The sequence below is a fragment of the Eretmochelys imbricata genome, chromosome 11 (assembly GCF_965152235.1).
Source record: "Eretmochelys imbricata isolate rEreImb1 chromosome 11, rEreImb1.hap1, whole genome shotgun sequence".
NCBI lineage: Eukaryota > Metazoa > Chordata > Testudines > Cheloniidae > Eretmochelys > Eretmochelys imbricata.
This window is the reverse complement of record NC_135582.1, coordinates 59,094,553-59,114,596: the sequence shown is the minus strand read 5'-3', so window position 1 is coordinate 59,114,596 and position 20,044 is coordinate 59,094,553. Positions and strand designations below refer to the sequence as shown.

General features: G+C 46.4%; 1 protein-coding gene across 1 annotated transcript in view; it reads right to left on the bottom strand.

Moving 5' to 3' along the window:
• Positions 1-20,044, bottom strand: part of LOC144271958 (aldehyde oxidase 2-like) — a 106,133-nt gene that overhangs the window by 42,612 nt on the left and 43,477 nt on the right. The window contains exons 17-21 of the mRNA XM_077829641.1: positions 17,670-17,839; positions 10,854-10,968; positions 8,977-9,096; positions 8,086-8,182; positions 5,486-5,610 (exon numbers count right to left, since the gene is read on the bottom strand). Of these exons, the coding sequence (XP_077685767.1) occupies positions 5,486-5,610; positions 8,086-8,182; positions 8,977-9,096; positions 10,854-10,968; positions 17,670-17,839 (627 nt within the window). The remainder of the gene's footprint in view (positions 1-5,485; positions 5,611-8,085; positions 8,183-8,976; positions 9,097-10,853; positions 10,969-17,669; positions 17,840-20,044) is intronic.

Below are 20,044 nucleotides of genomic sequence, written 5' to 3'. Positions count from 1 at the left end.
AATTTTCCTCCAGGGCAGACTGGAAGAGGCCCTGGAAGTTTTTCGCCTTCCTCTGTAGCATGGGGCATGGGTCACTTGCTGGAGGATTCTCTGCTCCTTGAAGTCTTTAAATTACAATTTGAGGACTTCAATAGCACAGATGTAGGTGAGAGGTTTTTTGCAGGAGTGGTGGGTGAAATTCTGTGGCCTGCGTTGTGCAGGAGGTCAGACTATATGATCATAATGGTCCCTTCTGACCTAAATATCTATGAATCTATGAATTATTTTTTGTCAAGGTCCAAATTTCTTGGTCAAGGTATAGTCAAGGTCCAGACTCCAGAGAAAATAATAAAAAAAAATAATGATAATTACATAAAAAGATTTCAGAGTCCGTTCAAAAGCATCTGGTGGTCCAGATACAGCCTGCACTCTGCATATTGACTACCCCTGGTCTACAGGGTGAAGAGTGGGGTAGTAAACTGTCCTGAGCCGCATCTGAAGGGGGGCTAAGGCACAACCTTGCAAACTGGACCACCTGAATGTGGCACAAGACCCTCAGACACATCTGAACTGTCGTGGAAGGCTGAGACTGAGGCAAAGGTAATGAATTCTCTGACAACATTTGGCTGGCAGACACGCTTTTGACATACTGGGATCTAACAGGGCCCCAATGAACTTGATTTTCAAGAGGGAGCCTTGGTTGACTTTTCAGTGTTCAGGATGAGCTTGGTTGAGCAAGCGCAGTGTGGTGCTGACATACACAAGAACTTCCACTCTGGATCTGCCCCTAAATAACCAGTCATTCAGATATGGGAATATGTGAATTCTCTTCTTCCTGAGATACACAGTAACAATGACCATGCATTTGTTAAAACCCAGAGGCAGAAGAGAGGCGGACTGGAAGCACTGTGTATTGAAAGTGGTGCTCTGCCATGACAAATCAAAGGAACTTTCTGTGGCTCGGCAAAATCGTCACATGAAAGTAGGCATCCTGAAGGTCCAGAGCAGCAAACCAGTTGTCCTGAGACAATGCAGAAAGGGTGGTTTATGGAGTCACCATTCAGAACCTCATGTATCTGATATATTAGTTGAGGCCACAAAGGTTGAGGATGAGTCTTAACCCTCCTTTGGATTTGGGTACCAGAAAGTACTGGGATTAGGAGCTATGACCCCATATTCCAGTAGAACCTTCTCCACTGCATCCAAAGACAGCAGAAAACACACCTGCTCAAGGAGCAGTATCTCTTGAGATGGTCTGTGAAAAGGGAGAGGGAAGGAGGGTGCGGAGGAGGTGTGGAGAGGAACTGGATGACAGTGCTTAGGACCCAGCTGCCAGTGATGATCAAGCCCCAAGCATTATGAAATCAGGCCAGCTTGTCTCCATAGGTGGGGAGATGAGGAAGGAGGAGTAATGACTAGAACAGTGCTTTGGACCAAAGAGTTAAAATGGGCGCTTGGGGGGATGCCGGAGGAGGGCGTGTGGACTGGCTGAACCCCGAGCCCGACTACTTTCTCCTGTGAGATCTATCCCTCTTTATATGGTAGTCCTGCTGCCTTGGAGGAGGGAAAGGCTGCCCAAACATGCACTGGGCATGGTACTGCTGAATGCTGTCATAGCACCTCTGCGCCACAAGCATGTACGCCCCCAAGCACTGCAGGGTAGCCCTAGAGTTCTCGAAGGGAGTATAGCATCTCGTCAGTCTTGTCCGAAAATGGTGTTTGGCGGTTGAAGGGCAAATCCTCAATGGCTTCCTGGACATCAGGGAAAATGCCTGAATTTTGCAGCTATGAAGCCCTCCTCATGGTGACCATGGAGGCCATCACCCTGACAGATGTTGCAGACACATCTAGTGTCGACTGCAAGGACATCTTAGCCACCAAGCATCCTTCAGTGACAAATGCCTGAAATTCCTCTCCTGAGGACTCAGACAGCTAGTCTGCAAACTTTGACATAGCTGTCCAGTTAACAAAATCATACTGGACAGCAACGTTTGCTGGTTACCAATTCGCATATGTAAGGAAGAGAAGGTGCAAATCTACCTGTCCATGAGATCCATTTGTTTAAAGTCCCTTTCCTGGCGGGGCAGATTTAAACCTGCTCTGCTGGGCTCTGTCATTCACCACAGTTACAACTAAGGAATTTGGGGCCAGATGGGGAGTAAACCCCTGAAATACCTGCTCGGGAATGAAATAGTGCTTTTCCACATGCTTAGCTGATGGTGGTACTGAAGCCGGCATGCTAGAGAGGGCCTTAGCTGATTCAAGCAGTGAATCATTGATAGGGCAGGAGACTCTCCCAGGGGCAGACGGCTAAAGGATGCCCACTAATTTGTGGGTGTTCTCTTGCAACAACACCATTTGGATACCACGGGAAGCAGCTATGCACCAAAAAAGGTCTTGGTATGCCTTAAAATCCTCTGGTACTGAAGGGAAGGATGTATCAGGCAGCACTGAATCGTCTGGAGATGAAGACAAGGCCCTTAACTAGGCTAAAACCAGATGCTGTTCCAGGGCTGATGGACCTGGATGGGATGACTCTGGAGGCTCTCCAGGGAGAAGGACCGCTGGTGCCTGGGCTGATGGTCACCACCACAGACCTGGCTGGCAATCTCGCCTTTGAGCGAGACAAAGAGCAGGACCTCCGTGAACGAGGAGCATCCTATGGAGCCCATGGAGGTCACTGGCAGGATAAGGCATTGGTGGCCAGTAGGTGCCGGGCCAGGGGCCTCTGTCCCAACCATGAGACAAGCACCAATCCCAGTACCCTTAACAGTCCTTTGATGGCCTCCAATGATGGTTAGGAGATGGAGAGCGGGAGGCTGACGACCCAAACTCAGACGCTGAGGAGCCTCTGGATCTGTGGGATAAGGGCAGAGCATGACCAGAGGCAGCGAGTAACCAATTGGTGTCCAGAATGAGGCAGGAAGTGGTGCTGCCAATGGAACCAAGCATACCGGTGCCAGAAGTGGTGTCAATCCCTATTGTCTGCAGGTACTGATGTCAAAGGTGGTGAAAGCCACCACAGTAACATTTGCAGTGCTGACTGCAGCAGTGCCAAGGAGATTCCCGGTACCAAGATCCCCTCTACCGATCCCGGTACGGGCCCTGCTTCCACAATCTGTGGAAGGGGAACAATGGGGTGCGGTGTCTAAAGACCTGAGGGTTCAGCGGCTCATTCAGTTGACAAGGCTATAGATGACGCAAACCTGGCAAAGTCCTGGAACAAAGGAGAGGTTGGGATCAAAAGACAGAGAAGGTCTGTAGCTGCCTGGCACACCACTGATGTAGACAATCAATACTGGCACCCCTATTGTCAGTACTGGAGTCAATGGATGCCTGGGGGCTGGAACCAGAGTCAACGGTACAGGGTTTCTAACCTCCCTACTTGGTACCGGTGAAGGGTTAGAGGTAACCGTGCCACCCTGTGCGCCCATATGAACTGCATGCTTTTCCTAGGGAAGTGAAGAGTCCCCCTGAGACCTGGAGCAATCTCAATCAGTCCTACGTGACCTTTTTCTTGGTTTAGTGTTACAAATTATACCTGAGAGGACACGCACACAACTGCTGCAAATTACACCTGGTAGGACACGCACACAACTGCTACGAATAATCCCTGATAGGACATGCACACAAATGCTACGAATAACACCTGGTAGGTCACGCACAGTTCGAATCTAGGCTTAGGCACATAAACAAAGTCCACAACTGCAGAGTTCCCAAAAAACACTAAGTTTATTACGCTCGAGCGTGGTGCCCCCCTGCTAGCCAGGAGGAGACCCCAAATACAGATTATACAAAGGTTATACACTTTTTAGCAAAGCATGTTGCCCTCGTGCATCGGAAACCTTAGCCAATAAACAAACCCTTTTCTTATCTACCACCTATCCCTGCTTGGTGCATTCCTCGTGCTAAACCAGTATGTTAATTACACAGCATGGTTCTAAAGCCATGCATCAGTAACTTTTATTATCAGGATGGGAGGCCTCACATCAAAGGCCAGGAGATAGGGAGTTAGGGACTGACAAAAAACAGATACTGGGAGTCAAGGCAGGCTGGAGACAAGGAGGAGGATTTTCACAGGAATGCAGTATCTAAGGAACACGCCTCCTAGTGCATGATGTGCTTGTTTTTAGACAATGGTGGGCCTCAAACCAAAATGGAGTCACATGTGCTAGCTTTTCCTTAACATCAGTCAACAGGGAATGGCTCCTCAGTTTCTTCGGAGAGGCGCCTTATCCAGAATGTGAAACGGCAGCACACTCAGAACCCAAGGGTGATCTCCGACCTGACGAAGGCCGCTGTGCCGAAGCAGGGTGCACGACCTGTCTGAGCAGGTGCTGCTTCAGGCAAAGGTCCTGAGCCACTTGAGTCCAATCTGCAGATCTCACAAAGCTCTTTAATGTAGGCCTCGCCGAGGCAGATCAAGCACCCCGTGTGGGGATCGGTGTTGGGGGTCACTCCCCCACATGAAGGAGAATATTTAAACCCCGGTGAGAACATCACAGATGAAAACTAAATTAATACAACTCACACTACTCTACCTAACACTAAGGGTACTACTAACTATGTACAACAAGAGAAAACATAAATTAGCTGAGGGGTTGTGAGGTTAAACCCACACACAGAGCTCCGTCTAAGAAGGAACTGAGGGAGGGTTGGGACTGCACTGCCTCATGTAGCCAGGGGAGGGGCTATGGTCACAGGGTGTGAGAGCCGCTCCTCTATGGGTATTGCTAGGCAAATTCCTCCAATTCCGATGGGCTGGGCACACACACACGGCTGCATCTACTTGGAGAACTGAAAATTGTTCCTTCCTACAGGCCCTGGCTCAAATTCTGCTCAGTTAGAGCAGACCCTGCAAACCCTGTTTTACATGAGTACTCTTCATTCATGCACATAGTCCCATGACTTCAATGGGACTACTCACATGAGTAAGTCAACTTGCTTAAATAAGTGTTTGGAGCGTCAGGTCCCGACACCACTACTACCTCACTGACTTCAGTGGGGTTTGACCAGTGTAATTGGGACAGAATTTGACCTCCATCAACACTATTCTAAAATTGTGTTATCCGGAGCCGTATTTAAACATCATTCTTGCTATTGCAGATCTCTATTAACAGTATTCCCCTGTGTAGTGTTGACAGCGAGGTACAATGTTATGAACCAATTTACAAAACTATGTGATAGGATTGTGGGGGTGTGCAGGGGGAAACAGATTAGTACCATTCTGTACATCAATTGGCAATATACTTCATTCATGTCTACCCTGGACTGGGAGCTCAAGGGAGCATCTTGCTTGCAAGAACCATTATTACAGCACTAGTTGGGTAATAAAGCCCTGTCTGCACAAGGCCCAAGTCAATTAATCTGCATTAGGAATTTCATCAGACTGCTGTAGGACAAAACACGGAAAGCCTGAACTCCAGGTCTTGGCAAGGCCTTGCAGTCCACCCGTAAAGTTATTTGGATGGAGAAGAAATTGCTATCCAAAACTGCATTGTATTACCTGTACACGCGCTGCATCCTGAGTGGACACATGCACATCCATTTCGTTATCCTCTCCTCTTGGAACAACAAGTACACTGTTAGTTTCCAGGTAAAAGTGTTCTTGTCCTCCAATGTGGATTTCACCTGTTATAGTCAGAATCACAGGAAAAGTGTCAGTGGGTATTTACAGCCAAATGAGATCAGGAGATGTGTGTGTGTGCGCGCAAGAAAGTTTTGCACAGAACAAAAATAAGTATTTCCTTTCTTTTTATGATTTTGCTATATCTTGTTTTTCTAACTTGCTTCTGTGGGAGCCTGATGTGTTTATTTGGAGCAAATCTCTCTATTCAACCATCTAATCCTTGTATAATTTTCTTCTCCTGGGTAAGGGTGGTGTCAGTTTAATATCTGATACATTCCCCCTCAAGGGATCTGATACTGTAGGTCTGTTCCATCTCTAGCTACTATAATCTTACTGTAACCCTTTCTCCTTTTCAATTTCTCTGTAAGATGAGGAAAACTTCCCATCTTGTTTCTTTTCCCTTCCTTTCTTACTTGTCCTCTTTGTATTTGTATGCCACTCACCTATTGTGATTGCCCTTTGTTCTGCCTAGTCTAGGCACTTTCCTATTATGTCCTTTTCCTTACATGAATGGAAATCCATCAGCACATTACAAAAGCTCTTTTTGTTGATACTCTGTATTTCTTCTCCTTTGTAGCGAGTCTGGGTTGATGTTGCACTAGCAGTTACCTGTGAGGCATGTAGCAGTATTAGGGTTCACAGCTGCAGCCACAAGAGGGCAACATGATCAAGGACATCAATATGTATGTTGTGTAACGTTCAGTGACAAAAAGGTGACTATCATACACACTGGAACAGAGACGACAGTAGAAGGCAGTGGGGGTAATATACACTGAAGGAGGACAAACAGCAAGACAGACACACAAACATGTATTTACTGTCCGGGTCTTTATACTGAGCTCATTGGCTCATTACAGAGCTGCATTCTTTAGCCTGCAGGTCTTGGTAGCTTAAAAATTTTTTTTTTAGTTAGACATCTCTAAATGTGAATTCTACTGTAATGACTAGCGTATGTGTATGACTAGCCTCTGCTGGATGGAAGCGAAACTACTCAGTTGTATGTCCTAGGTCCTGTACTGTTAAAAGCAAATGGAGATTCTCCTTTAGCTGAAGGGTAGGAACATTTGCTTTTGGAACAGAGTTCAAGCTTCATTTCAAGTGACAACAGCATGTGGAACAGTGATAATCATGAAATCCTAGATAGTTACAGATCTGTTGCTATATTTTTTTAAGACAATAACATATACATATATTCTTCTGTAACCTCTGATAAAACATTATGTAGCTACTTCAGCTCATAATACTTCTTAATGAATCACAGATATCGCTATCCCTCTTGCAACGAAGTACACCACAGGGACTATTTCACCATTAGTGAAAGAATGCTGTCAAAAACGGTGACTAAAGAAGGCACTCATCATTCCTTCCAGAGGAATGAGCACTGGATTTGAAGGGCTTAAGCCTGCAATAAACCCTGCAATTCAAGCCTAGGTCCGTGATTTAGCACATATTTGTCAAAAGGCATTGGTCCCCTGCTGAATAAAGAGAAAAAGAATCCCTCCAAAGGTGCCGTAAGTACAGAAACAGAGGAATATCTTTGGTGATTCTCTGAGAAGTACTGCGGCAAGAATTTACAAAATAACATTTCAATAAGTGCTACTGAGAGGTAGAGAAGACACCAGCAATGTTAAAATCTTTCACTGAGTTGAGTGTTTGCAGTCTCTGTTTTAAGATATCAGAAACAATAATTATATGCGAATTAAGTGATTAAAACATATACTCAGAGCTTTTTATTCAAAGTACAGTAAAACAAACAAAATCAGTGCCAAATCATGGAGCTCTTACTAAGTCTTGTTTTAAAAGTTGTCAATTTCTTCATAAGCCAAAAAGCTAGTTCTTTTGTTTTCTTTATTAAATCTTATTTTGTGAGTTCCCATACCCCTTAAATAGATGGAGTCATCTACCATAAGACATTTAATTCATGGTTCTATTTTGGGCTATATTATTTTAAGGATGAATATAAGTCCTCTCTGTTACCAGTATAATCTTTGGGAAGAGATTTTTTTTTTTTTTTATTTCAAAAGAGGCCAAAGGCTCTCCCTCTGTTTTAATAAAGTGAAACGCTGATTGATCTGCCATCTGAGTCGCATTGGGGCAGTTGCTGTCTGATCTCTCATCATCCCTAGGGTTTATCTTGAGTCAAAATGAGTTTGAATTATGGGGGGGGAAGGAGGGCTTAGCTAACATGTACTAGCTAAGCCTGATCTAAAAGTGACCTTTTCCCTAGAGGTTAACATGCACCTTTAGCTCCATTTTAGCGGGTTGAGTTCTACCTATGAAAATGGCTGTGTTTAGGTCAATCTGAAATTGCACATATTCGTTAAACCGAGTCTAAACTTTGGCTCTTTTCCTAGTCAAAACAAGCCCAAGGTAAGTTCCTGTGAGAACGCTACTGAAGTTCTAATTTGGCCTGAAACACCTGTTGGAAATCAGACTCAATCGTCAGGACTTCCCACCTAGTACATGCAGCAATTTACCTTCAATAATTTCATCAGCAGACTTAAACCCTTCTTCAATATTTCCTTGTTCTATTTTCTTCTCTTTTCCAAAGTATGAATTGTGCTTTATTGCATCCTGCAGCAAGAAAAGAACCCGTACAACTCAACTGCAGTTCTGCCGACAGCACTAAGAGTTGTTGTTGTTTTGTATAATTATTTCTTATCTATCCAACTGCCACCTTGCATAGACAGATGGGGGTACTAGACTCAGTGGGACAATATCTACTTTGTAGAGACAGCTTTCTGTGGTTGCTGGTTTTTTCTGCAGTTCTCATTGCCCTCTGCTTTCCCATAGCCTAGAAATACTAAAGGTAGAATGTGAGTGTGTGTGTGTGCGCGTGTGAGTATGAGAGAAGAGTACTAAAGGTGTGTGTGTGTGAGAGAGAGAGAGAGAGAGAGAGATACGACCTGATTCTGCGAGAACCTCCCCAAATCAAACACGGATGCAGGATACGTGGTACCAAATCTCCAGCTAGAGTTAGCTGGTGTCACACTCGATTTCAATTGATTTATACTGACTCCAGCTGAGAATCTAGCTCATGGAGAGATGGAAGTGCTCAGTGCACATTTTTCTGTTATACTGCCTTGCTGTGCATCTCATCCCTGTTGTGCAAAGATTAGCCTCTGATACATTAGATGAGCAGGCAACCGCTAAGCAAAAAGCAAAGACTTTTATGCTTCCAAAAAATAAAAATGTGCAAGGGATTTTTACACTATGAGATCAGAATCTAAACCCACCCCCACTAAACAAACCTACATTTGACACCAAATTAAAACCCAAAGCCTGACAGAGTCCTGCACAAGTAGATAAACAGTGAGTGAAATGATATAACATCTTAACAACACAAGAAAAAAGAGTTGGATTATTACCTCAATGGTCAGTATTGGCTCCCGATCTTCATACTCTATCTTCACTTTTTCAACCCCTCGCTTTGCCTGAACAGCTGACTCTGCAACCACAGCACAGACAATCTGACCCACGCAGATCACCTGCAACACACCCAACACATAAACTGGTGAAAACACTGAGTTGATTCCATTACCAAACAGTGACTGTGTATGGGAGAGGGGTTATGTTCAGATAATCAGTGTTTTCATATATGCTGTGAGAATTTGTTTGAGAGCAGACCATATTTCATTAAATGTGAGAAGTGCTATTGGCAACATGCATCTGTTGCAGATAGCATTTCTAGCATTAGAAAAACCACTGACATTTGTGATCTTGAGACTACAGTGGGAATTTTTCCTGATCCCAGCCACTGGTGGCCAGAGTACCCTAAATTGTGCAGGAGTAAAAGCTATATCAGCACAAATCACACCTTTCCTTGTCTACACCAGGGGTTTGCACTCATGCATCTATGTCAGGGCCAGGCATATTCCCAGGAATATGTCCCATCATGACATATCCCCAGTGCAGCTACAGCCCAATATTTGGCAGTGAGGGAAAATCAGAGTGCAAGATGCCAGTGCACACTCAGAAGGGAAAGAGAATGGCAAACAGGAAGAGGGTGTGGGTGAAGAGGAGAATAACCAAAGACAGCAAGAATGGAAAAGGGGTTAGAAGTCCATAGCAAGAGGAAGAGAAGGAAAGGGAAGGAGTTCAGAGTCCCCTGGGAAGGAAGAAAAACACTGACTAGAAGAGACAGAAAATGTGAGCGGTAGGAACACAAGAGGCCTAAACAGAAAGGAGCCATATTAAGACTGTCCAACCATATTCAGAATGTTGTGCTGTGTGTTGCTAATGATGGAGAGAGACCCAGGCAAGGAGCATTTTGGCCACACACAAACCCTGTAATTGCTTGGTTCCCAGCTGTCAAATGGAGGAACACAACTTGCAGCTAAGATTTGTTTTATTTTCAGAAAGAGTAAGGTCCTCTTAGAGGATCCTCCTCATTTTATTTATCTCTGATCCCCAGAGGTCTCGTGCCATAGTTTAGACAAGTGACCATCTCACAGCACTCCCTGGTGGCCCCAGAGCAGCCTTGCATGCAGCCCATTACCTCAGTTTCCCTTCTTGGAGCCCCAAATAAACTCCATACAGGGTTCTTCCAATCCATTCACAACAGCTCTCCTTGGGATCTGATGTATTAACTTAAAGGTCAAAACTAAACACAACTTCCCTCCATCTTCAGCCACATACAGCCCAAACTCCCCAGTGCTGGTCAGAGACCCTCCTATCTGGAGCAATTCCACTGGTCTCTATGTTTTCACTACAGGAGGCTTCTCCTTCTCCTTCTCCTTCTCCTTCAGTTTGATTACAATCTCCTGAACTTCCTCCTTGCTGCAGCCACCTTCTGCTCTTTATAGGAAATTGCCTGATTCCCCTCAGGTGGGGCTCATTCTGTAATCAGGGTTGGCTTGGCCTTTGACTCTCTCGCCAAAGGGCAAACCACCCAGACATGGTCATTTTCTCCTTCCTTGAAGGCAGGGTGCAGTTCCCTCCAGAGACAGGATCACTATTCATTCAGTCAGCCACAAAAGTCACTGGAGAACGATTTAAGGGATCCTTCCCTATCCCTTTGTCCCAGGAACCAAGAGTCCTGTATAGCTCCTGCTCTGAACAGCTATTGGCAGTGCACTGTGCTGCAACTAGACTGTCAGGCTGGCACTGTAGTAATAAACATTGGAATCATTTTCAGAGCTGTTTTTAAATAAGCAAAATATTTGGAAAACTTGTAAGTTTCCTTCTTCATAATGTACTGTATTTAATTAAAGTCCAAGACACCTCAGCCAGAAGCAAGAAGTACCTCATCTTTTGCATAAGCTTGCTCATCTTCAGTGCCATTTTTCCCTGGAACATCTTCAGCTGTTATCACATCAACCACCCCTGGCACTTTGAAGGCTTCTGATACATCAATTGTTCTGGGAAGAAGAATATAAATGGCAGTGCCACAATTGGTATGTATGGGACAAATATATTGAATACAAATGCTTCTGCAAGCTTCAGGACAAAGAAACATAATCCCCCTTGTATCCTCTTCAGATATCATAATCTTGGGAAACACTTTGAAATGTGTTGAAGAAAATACTTGATTGCTGCAATGGTATATTTGAAGAGGAAAGTAGGGACAAGTGGCGGGAGGGAACAACAGATGGGGACTGGCATAAAATAGTTACTTAGGGTATGTCTACACTACAGAATAAGGTCGAATTTATAGAAGTCGGTTTTTTAGAAATCGGTTTTATATATTCGAGTGTGTGTGTCCCCACAGAAAATGCTCTAAGTGCATTAAGTGCATTAACTCGGCGGAGCGCTTCCACAGTACCGAGGCAAGTGTCGACTTCCGGAGCGTTGCACTGTGGGTAGCTATCCCACAGTTCCCGCAGTCTCCGCTGCCCATTGGAATTCTGGGTTGAGATCCCAATGCCTGATGGGGCTAAAACATTGTCGCGGGTGGTTCTGGGTACATATCGTCAGGCCCCCGTTCCCTCCCTCCCTCCGTGAAAGCAAGGGCAGACAATTGTTTTGCGCCTTTTTTCCTGAGTTACCTGTGCAGACGCCATACCATGGCAAGCATGGAGCCTGCTCAGGTAACCGTCACCTTATGACTCCTGGGTGCTGGCAGACGCGGTACGGCATTGCTACACAGTAGCAGCAACCCCTTGCCTTGTGGCAGCAGACAGTGCAATAGGACTGGTAGCCATCATCGTCATGTCCGAGGTGCTCCTGGCCACGTCGGCTGGGAGCGCCTGGACAGACATGGGTGCAGGGACTAAATTTGGAGTGACTTGACCAGGTCATTCTCTTTAGTCCTGCAGTCAGTCCTATTGAACCATCTTATGGTGAGCAGGCAGGCGATACGGATTGCTAGCAGTCGTACTGTACCATCTTCTGCCAGGCAGGCAAGAGATGAGGATGGCTAGCAGTCGTACTGTACCATCTTCTGCCGAGCAGCCATGAGATGTGGATGGCATGCAGTCCTTCTGCACCGTCTGCTGCCAGCCAAAGATGTAAAAGATAGATGGAGTGGATCAAAACAAGAAATAGACCAGATTTGTTTTGTACTCATTTGCCTCCTCCCCTGTCTAGGGGACTCATTCCTCTAGGTCACACTGTAGTCACTCACAGAGAAGGTGCAGCGAGGTAAATCTAGCCATGTATCAATCAGAGGCCAGGCTAACCTCCTTGTTCCAATAAGAACGATAACTTAGGTGCACCATTTCTTATTGGAACCCTCCGTGAAGTCCTGCCTGAAATACTCCTTGATGTAAAGACACCCCCTTTATTGATTTTAGCTCCCTGAAGCCAACCCTGTAAGCCATGTCGTCAGTCGCCCCTCCCTCCGTCAGAGCAACGGCAGACAATTGTTCCGCGCCTTTTTTCTGTGCGGACGCCTTACCAAGGCAAGCATGGAGGCCGCTCAGCTCACTTTGGCAATTAGGAGCACATTCAACACCACACGCATTATCCAGCAGTATATGCAGCACCGGAACCTGGCAAAGCGATACCAGGCGAGGAGGCGACGTCAGCGCGGTCACGTGAGTGATCAGGACATGGACACAGATTTCTCTGAAAGCATGGGCCCTGCCAATGCATGCATCATGGTGCTAACGGGGCAGGTTCGTGCTGTGGAATGCCGATTCTGGGCTCGGGAAACAAGCACAGACTGGTGGGACCGCATAGTGTTGCAGGTCTGGGACGATTCCCAGTGGCTGCGAAACTTTCGCATGCGTAAGGGCACTTTCATGGAACTTTGTGACTTGCTTTCCCCTGCCCTGAGGCGCATGAATACCAAGATGAGAGCAGCCCTCACAGTTGAGAAGCGAGTGGCGATAGCCCTGTGGAAGCTTGCAACGACAGACAGCTATCGGTCAGTTGGGAATCAATTTGGAGTGGGCAAATCTACTGTGGGGGCTGCTGTGATGCAAGTAGGCCACGCAATCAAAGATCTGCTGATATCAAGGGTAGTGACCCTGGGAAATGTGCAGGTCATAGTGCATGGCTTTGCTGCAATGGGATTCCCTAACTGTGGTGGGGCCATAGACGGAACCCATATCCCTATGTTGGCACTGGAGCACCAAGCCGCCGAGTACATAAACCGCAAGGGGTACTTTTCAATAGCGCTGCAAGCTCTGGTGGATCACAAGGGACGTTTCACCAACATCAACGTGGGATGGCCAGGAAAGGTACATGACGCTCGCATCTTCAGGAACTCTGGTCTGTTTCAAAAGCTGCAGGAAGGGACTTTATTCCCAGACCAGAAAATAACTGTTGGGGATGTTGAAATGCCTATATGTATCCTTGGGGACCCAGCCTACCCCTTAATGCCATGGCTCATGAAGCCGTACACAGGCAGCCTGGACAGTAGTCAGGAGCTGTTCAACTACAGGCTGAGCAAGTGCAGAATGGTGCTAGAATGTGCATTTGGATGTTTAAAGGCGCGCTGGTGCAGTTTACTGACTCGCTTAGACCTCAGCGAAACCAATATTCCCACTGTTATTACTGCTTGCTGTGTGCTCCACAATATCTGTGAGAGTAAGGGGGAGACGTTTATGGCAGGGTGGGAGGTTGAGGCAAATCGTCTGGCTGCTGGTTATGCGCAGCCAGACACCAGGGCGGTTAGAAGAGCACAGGAGGGCGCGGTACGCATCAGAGAAGCTTTGAAAACCAGTTTCATGACTGGCCAGGCTACGGTGTGAAAGTTCTGTTTGTTTCTCCTTGATGAAACCCCCCGCCCCTTGGTTCACTCTACTTCCCTGTAAGCTAACCACCCGCCCCTCCTCCCTTCAATCACCGCTTGCAGAAGCAATAAAGTCATTGTTGCTTCACATTCATGCATTCTTTATTCATTCATCACACAAATAGGGGGATGACTACCAAGGTAGCCCAGCAGGGGTGGTGGAGGAGGGAAGGAAAATGCCACACGGCACTTTAAAAGTTTACAACTTTAAAATTTATTGAATGTTAGCCTTCTTTTTTTTGGGCAATCCTCTGTGGTGGAGTGGCTGGTTGGCTGGAGGCCCCCCCACCGCGTTCTTGGGCGTCTGGGTGTGGAGGCTATGGTACTTGGGGAGGAGGGCGGTTGGTTACAGAGGGGCTGCAGTGGCAGTCTGTGCTCCAGCTGCCTTTGCTGCAGCTCAACCATACACTGGAGCATACTGGTTTGGTCCTGCAGCAGCCTCAGCATTGAATCCTGCCTCCTCTCATCATGCTGCCGCCACATTTGAGCTTCAGCCCTGTCTTCAGCCCGCCACTTACTCTCTTCAGCCCGCCACCTCTCCTCCCGGTCATTTTGTGCTTTCCTGCACTCTGACATTATTTGCCTCCACGCATTCGTCTGTACTCTGTCAGTGTGGGAGGACAGCATGAGCTCGGAGAACATTTCATCGCGAGTGCGTTTTTTTTTCTTTCGAAGCTTCACTAGCCTCTGGGAAGGAGAAGATCCTGTGATCATTGAAACACATGCAGCTGGTGGAGAAAAAAAAAGGGACAGCGGTATTTAAAAAGACACATTTTATAAAACAGTGGCTACACTCTTTCAGAGTAAACCTTGCTGTTAACATTACATACATAGCACATGTGCTTTCGTTACAAGGTCGCATTTTGCCTCCCCCCATCGCGTGACTACCCCCTCAACCTTCCCCCCTCCCTGTGGCTAACAGCGGGGAACATTTCTGTTTAGCCACAGGCAAACAGCCCAGCAGGAATGGGCTCCTCTGAGTGTCCCCTGAAGAAAAGCACTCTATTTCAACCAGGTGACCATGAATTATATCTCACTCTCCTGAGGATAACACAGAGAGATAAAGAACGGATGTTGTTTGAATGCCAGCAAACATACACTGCAATGCTTTGTTCTACAATGATTCCCGAGTACGTGTTACTGGCCTGGAGTGGTAAAGTGTCCTACCATGAAGGACGCAATAAGGCTGCCCTCCCCAGAAACCTTTTGCAAAGGCTTTAGGACTACATCTAGGAGAACCGCGAATGCCAGGGCAAATTAATCCTTTCACATGCTTGCTTTTAAACCATGTATAGTATTTTAAAAGGTACACTCACCAGAGGTCCCTTCTCCGCCTGCTGGGTCCAGGAGGCAGCCTTGGGTGGGTTCGGGGGGTACTGGCTCCAGGTCCAGGGTGAGAAACAGTTCCTGGCTGTCGGGAAAACCGGTTTCTCCGCTTGCTTGCTGTGAGCTATCTGCAAGCTCATCATCATCTTCTTCGTCCCCAAAACCTGCTTCCGTATTGCCTCCATCTCCATTGAAGGAGTCAAACAACACGGCTGGGGTAGTGGTGGCTGAACCCCCTAAAATGGCATGCAGCTCATCATAGAAGCGGCATGTTTGGGGCTCTGACCCAGAGCGGCCGTTCGCCTCTCTGGTTTTCTGGTAGGCTTGCCTTAGCTTCTTCAGTTTCACGCGGCACTGCTTCGGGTCCCTGTTATGGCCTCTGTCCTTCATGCCCTGGGAGATTTTGACAAAGGTTTTGGCATTTTGAAAACTGGAACGGAGTTCTGATAGCACGGATTCCTCTCCCCAAACAGCGATCAGATCCCGTACCTCCCGTTCAGTCCATGCTGGAGCTCTTTTGCGATTCTAGGACTCCATCATGGTCACCTGTGCTGATGAGCTCTGCATGGTCACCTGCAGCTTGCCACGCTGGCCAAACAGGAAATGAGATTCAAAAGTTTGCGGTTCTTTTCCTATCTACCTGGCCAGTGCATCTGAGTTGAGAGTGCTGTCCAGAGCGGTCACAATGGAGCACTCTGGGATAGCTCCTGGAGGCCAATACCATCCAATTGTGTCCACAGTACCCCAAATTTGAGCCGGCAACGTCGATTTAAGCGCTAATCCACTTGTCAGGGGTGGAGTAAGGAAATCGATTTTAAGAGCCCTTTAAGTCGAAATAAAGGGCTTCATTGTGTGGACGGGTGCAGGTTTACATAGATTTAACGCTGCTAAATTCGACCTAAAGTCCTAGTGTAGACCAGGGCTTAAATTGTAGTCCTAATACTTGGAAAGTTCAAGAAACCCCAATATATATGTTCCCTTTTGTGTTAAGGGCCCTGTGATAGGGCAGCTGCTCCTCACTGGTATGCAAGGGTCTAAAGCCACCCTGTGAAGGCTGTGTGGGAGGTAGCCAATAAGGAAAAGGCTTGTAGTGGCAGCCAATTAGGGGGAGGTTTATTGGAGGAGCCAATCAGGGGCAGGCTGGTCCATATAAGAAGGTGCTGCTGAGCAGAGCAGACCAAGTCACTCCCTGGAGTTTGAGGGAGGCAAACTATAGACAGAGAAGTGCTGGGTAAGGTCAGCAGAGTATGAGAAAGCTCTAGGCTGATAGCTGCCAAATTGAGGCCCTGATACAAGGGCTGAGGAGGTGCTGGAGCAGCGGGGGAAGTAGCCCAGGGAAGGAGACAGTGGAGTTGGAGGAGGGACAGTACATGGCTGCTGGCTATAGGATCCCTGGGTTAGGGCCTGGAGTAGTGGGTGGGCCTGGGCTCCCCTCCCCCTTGCCCCCACTGAGGGAAATGGCCAGTGCATGGGCTGTAGTCTACCACTAAGATGAGTAGCTAGAACCTGGACTGCAGATTGCCACTGAGGCAAGTGGTTGGATTGAGGACTGTTGGTCCCCCAGAAGGGGGGGAAGAACCAAGTGGGGCACAGCCGGAGGGCTGCCTCCAAAAGAGGATGATGTGGTCTGTGGAGCAATGTGGGTCCTGAACGTGGAGACAGAAGTGACAGTGATGAGACACCACCTGAGGAGGGTGCACTGGCAACTCTGAGATAATTCCTGGGATGGCCTGCAGGAGGTGCCACGGTGGTGAGGCAACCCCATCACAAGCTCCATGCATTAGAATGTGAGCTCTTCCTTATCTGACACATTATGAGGCAAGGACCTCTCTCTTTTTTTTTTTTTTTAATGCTTTGTTAGTAAGTCAGGCCTAGGGATGGTGGTAGGATACTCCTTGTGCACTTGTTTGTTTTTCTGTTGTAAGCTATGCACATTCTGGAGTCAAAATAATATTTTTCTGTTTGTACAGTGCCTGACACAAATAGCCCCTGATTCTGCAACATAAATACTAACAGTGGCAAAGACTCCTAAGGTGCTACAGGACTCTTTGCTGCTTTTACAGATCCAGACTAACATGGCTACCCCTCTGATGCTTGATAACAGTGAGTGTAGGAATGAATAACTGAATGGCATTGCAGTACCAGCATGCTTTAACGAGGTGGTACCGTGAAGAGGACATGGCACAAAACCTTATGTAAGACCAGACCTTCAGAGGGACATTCTGGAAAACCAGGAAGTGAGCAACACTCATTGAAGAATCTTTAAACTGAGGCAGCTACAAGGAACCTGTCCCCAGCTGTACATTTTTCTTCTCCAGACAATAAGACCCCATGTTTAAAAGTATTAGCTGCTAAGACTCCCTCTTTGCATATGAATTACACTTTCATCCACCCCTTGTTTTCTGATTTCCTTTTCCACCATGCTCTATTCCAGCCCTAATCCAATAAAGCTGAACATGCTTCATTAGTATGACCCACATCTGTTTAAAAAATGGAGGAACCATCTAAGTGACCTCATACTGTAACATTTTTCTTACATCTCCTTTATTTACTTACACAATCTTTGCGTGGGCTCTGGAACTGGTTACCACAGCCAGGAAAAGCTCTTCATCGACAGCACGAATGTCATTGCAATAAACAGCTTCACCAGTGGCGTGATTAATTCCAGACTGGTGCATGATGGGACGTCCTACTGGATCTTGGGGAGGCTGCACTGGGTCTACATCCTGTTCAATAAGAACGTGACAAAACACTAACTACAGAATGCCTTATTTATGAATGCCTTCTGAAATCATTTTGCAATTAGAGTGTGTCATTAAACACCCATTGAAATTGCCCAGCTATTGTGGCATTAATAGGTAACAATCTAAACCCAAAATTCTACATAGTCATTTATTTATTTATATTACCTTGGCAACTAGTGACCCCAACTGAGTGGGCAGCTGGCCAAAAAAGCCAATGGGAAGGCTAGAACTTTTTAAAACTGAAACAAGACTCCCCTTTAGTCAGTCTGTGGCTGTTCTCCCGGAGAGCAGGGACAGGGCTGAAACTATGCTGTAAAAAGCTTTAAGCCAGGTATGAAAAATCATCAGTATCATATCTAGAAACTACTCATTGAAAACCCCAGATATGTAAGTAGATCAGGAAATGTCTAGGAAGATGCAATTAGGCTTTTCTTTTATTTCTTTATGGCTTGTGCTAACCCTCAAATGCTTTTGTTTTGCTTGTAACCATTAAGCTGGACCTCAAGAAAACCATTCTTGATGCTTAGTTATTATATTTGCTCTTTTTAAATCTAGCAATAGCCTAAGTTTGCTGTTCTTATGTTATGTTCTTATATAGATTAGCCTAACAAAACTGCTCTCATTCAGGTTTCTACTAATTAAATCCTGGTCAACCTTCCCTTCTGCCATTTCAGAGTCCTGAATCAATAGTATTGAAAATGTGGGTGCCTGTAATTGCAACCTTAGTCAGTATACAGCTCTGGTGCTCTTTGCTGCTGAGCTGCTAAGGCACTTCCCTGAGAGAGACAAGGTGAGTGAGGTGATATCTTTTACTGAACCAACTTCTGCTGGTGAGAGAGACACGCCTTTGAGGTTACACAGAGACCTGAAGAGCTTGTCTCAAAAGCATGTCTCTCTCACCAGCAGAAGTTGGTCCAGTAAAAGATATTACCTCATCCACCTTGTCTCTCTAATAAGCGGAGACCAACACAGCTACAACAACATTGTATACAGTGATACACTTGACATAGCCTGAAACAACCCAGCTATGAGAGATGGTTAAAGATTTACTGTCAAAACTTTTTTCTATGGAACACTGCATTTTTGACTAAATGAAACTTCCACAAAAATTATTAGCTTTTCTCAAAAATTTTCAATTTTTCATGAGAAACCTGGAAGCAAACATTTTCAGCTGAAAAAGAGTACTTAAAACTGCTGACTTTGGGCTGAAAAGTGAAAAAAGGGTTAGTTTTCAGCACTTTTGGTTTTCAGACAAAAACATGACATTTTCTGTTGAAAATCTCAATGACAATGAAAAAAATTAGCTTTTGTGCACCCACTGGCAGCCAAGCTCCCCCTGCCCCACCTCTTCCTCCTCCTCCTCCTCCTCCCCTAAGTGCGCTGCATCCCTGCTCCTCTGCCTACCTCCTCCCAGTGCTTCCCGTCCAGCTGCCACCAAACAGCTGTTTGGCAGCGTGCTGGGAGAGAGGGGGGAGGAGCGGGAACATGGCACACTTGGGGAAGAGATGGGGGCTGGGATTTGGGGAAGGGGTTGGAATGCGGGTGGGGCCGTATGGAAGGGGTGGGGCTGGAGGCAGAAGGCAGGTTGAGCACCCAGGGAAAAGCAGGGATGTTGGCACCTATGCTCAATAGGAACCGTATCCTGAAATAAATATTTCCCAAACCCCCCTCTTCTGGCCCTCAAACAACCTCCCAAGCTCATCCTCAGAGCCAACCTCCATACAGACCAGGACCAACAACTCAAAGCAGCACCACACCCTGCCAGAACAACGGATGCAAAATCTGCAGACATTTCTCCACTGTTACAAGAAGTTACTCACTTCGTGCACTGTGTAACTTGAAAGCTTGTCTCTTTCACCAACAGAAGTTGGTCTAATAAAGGATATTAACTCACCCCCTTGTCTCTTTCGTATCCTGGGACCAACACGGCTACAATACCACTGCAAACAACCTTTGAAAAGACATAGAGGGAACACAGTGTTGTTGTAGCCGTGTTGGTCCCAGGATACGAAAGAGACAAGGGGGTGAGTTAATATCCTTTATTAGACCAACTTCTGTTGGTGAAAGACACAAGCTTTCAAGCTTCATAGAACTCTTCTTCAGGTCTGGGAAAGGTACTCTGAGTATGACACCTAAATACAAGGTGACATTAATACAAGGAGACAATGCAGTAAGTGGAGAGTTAGA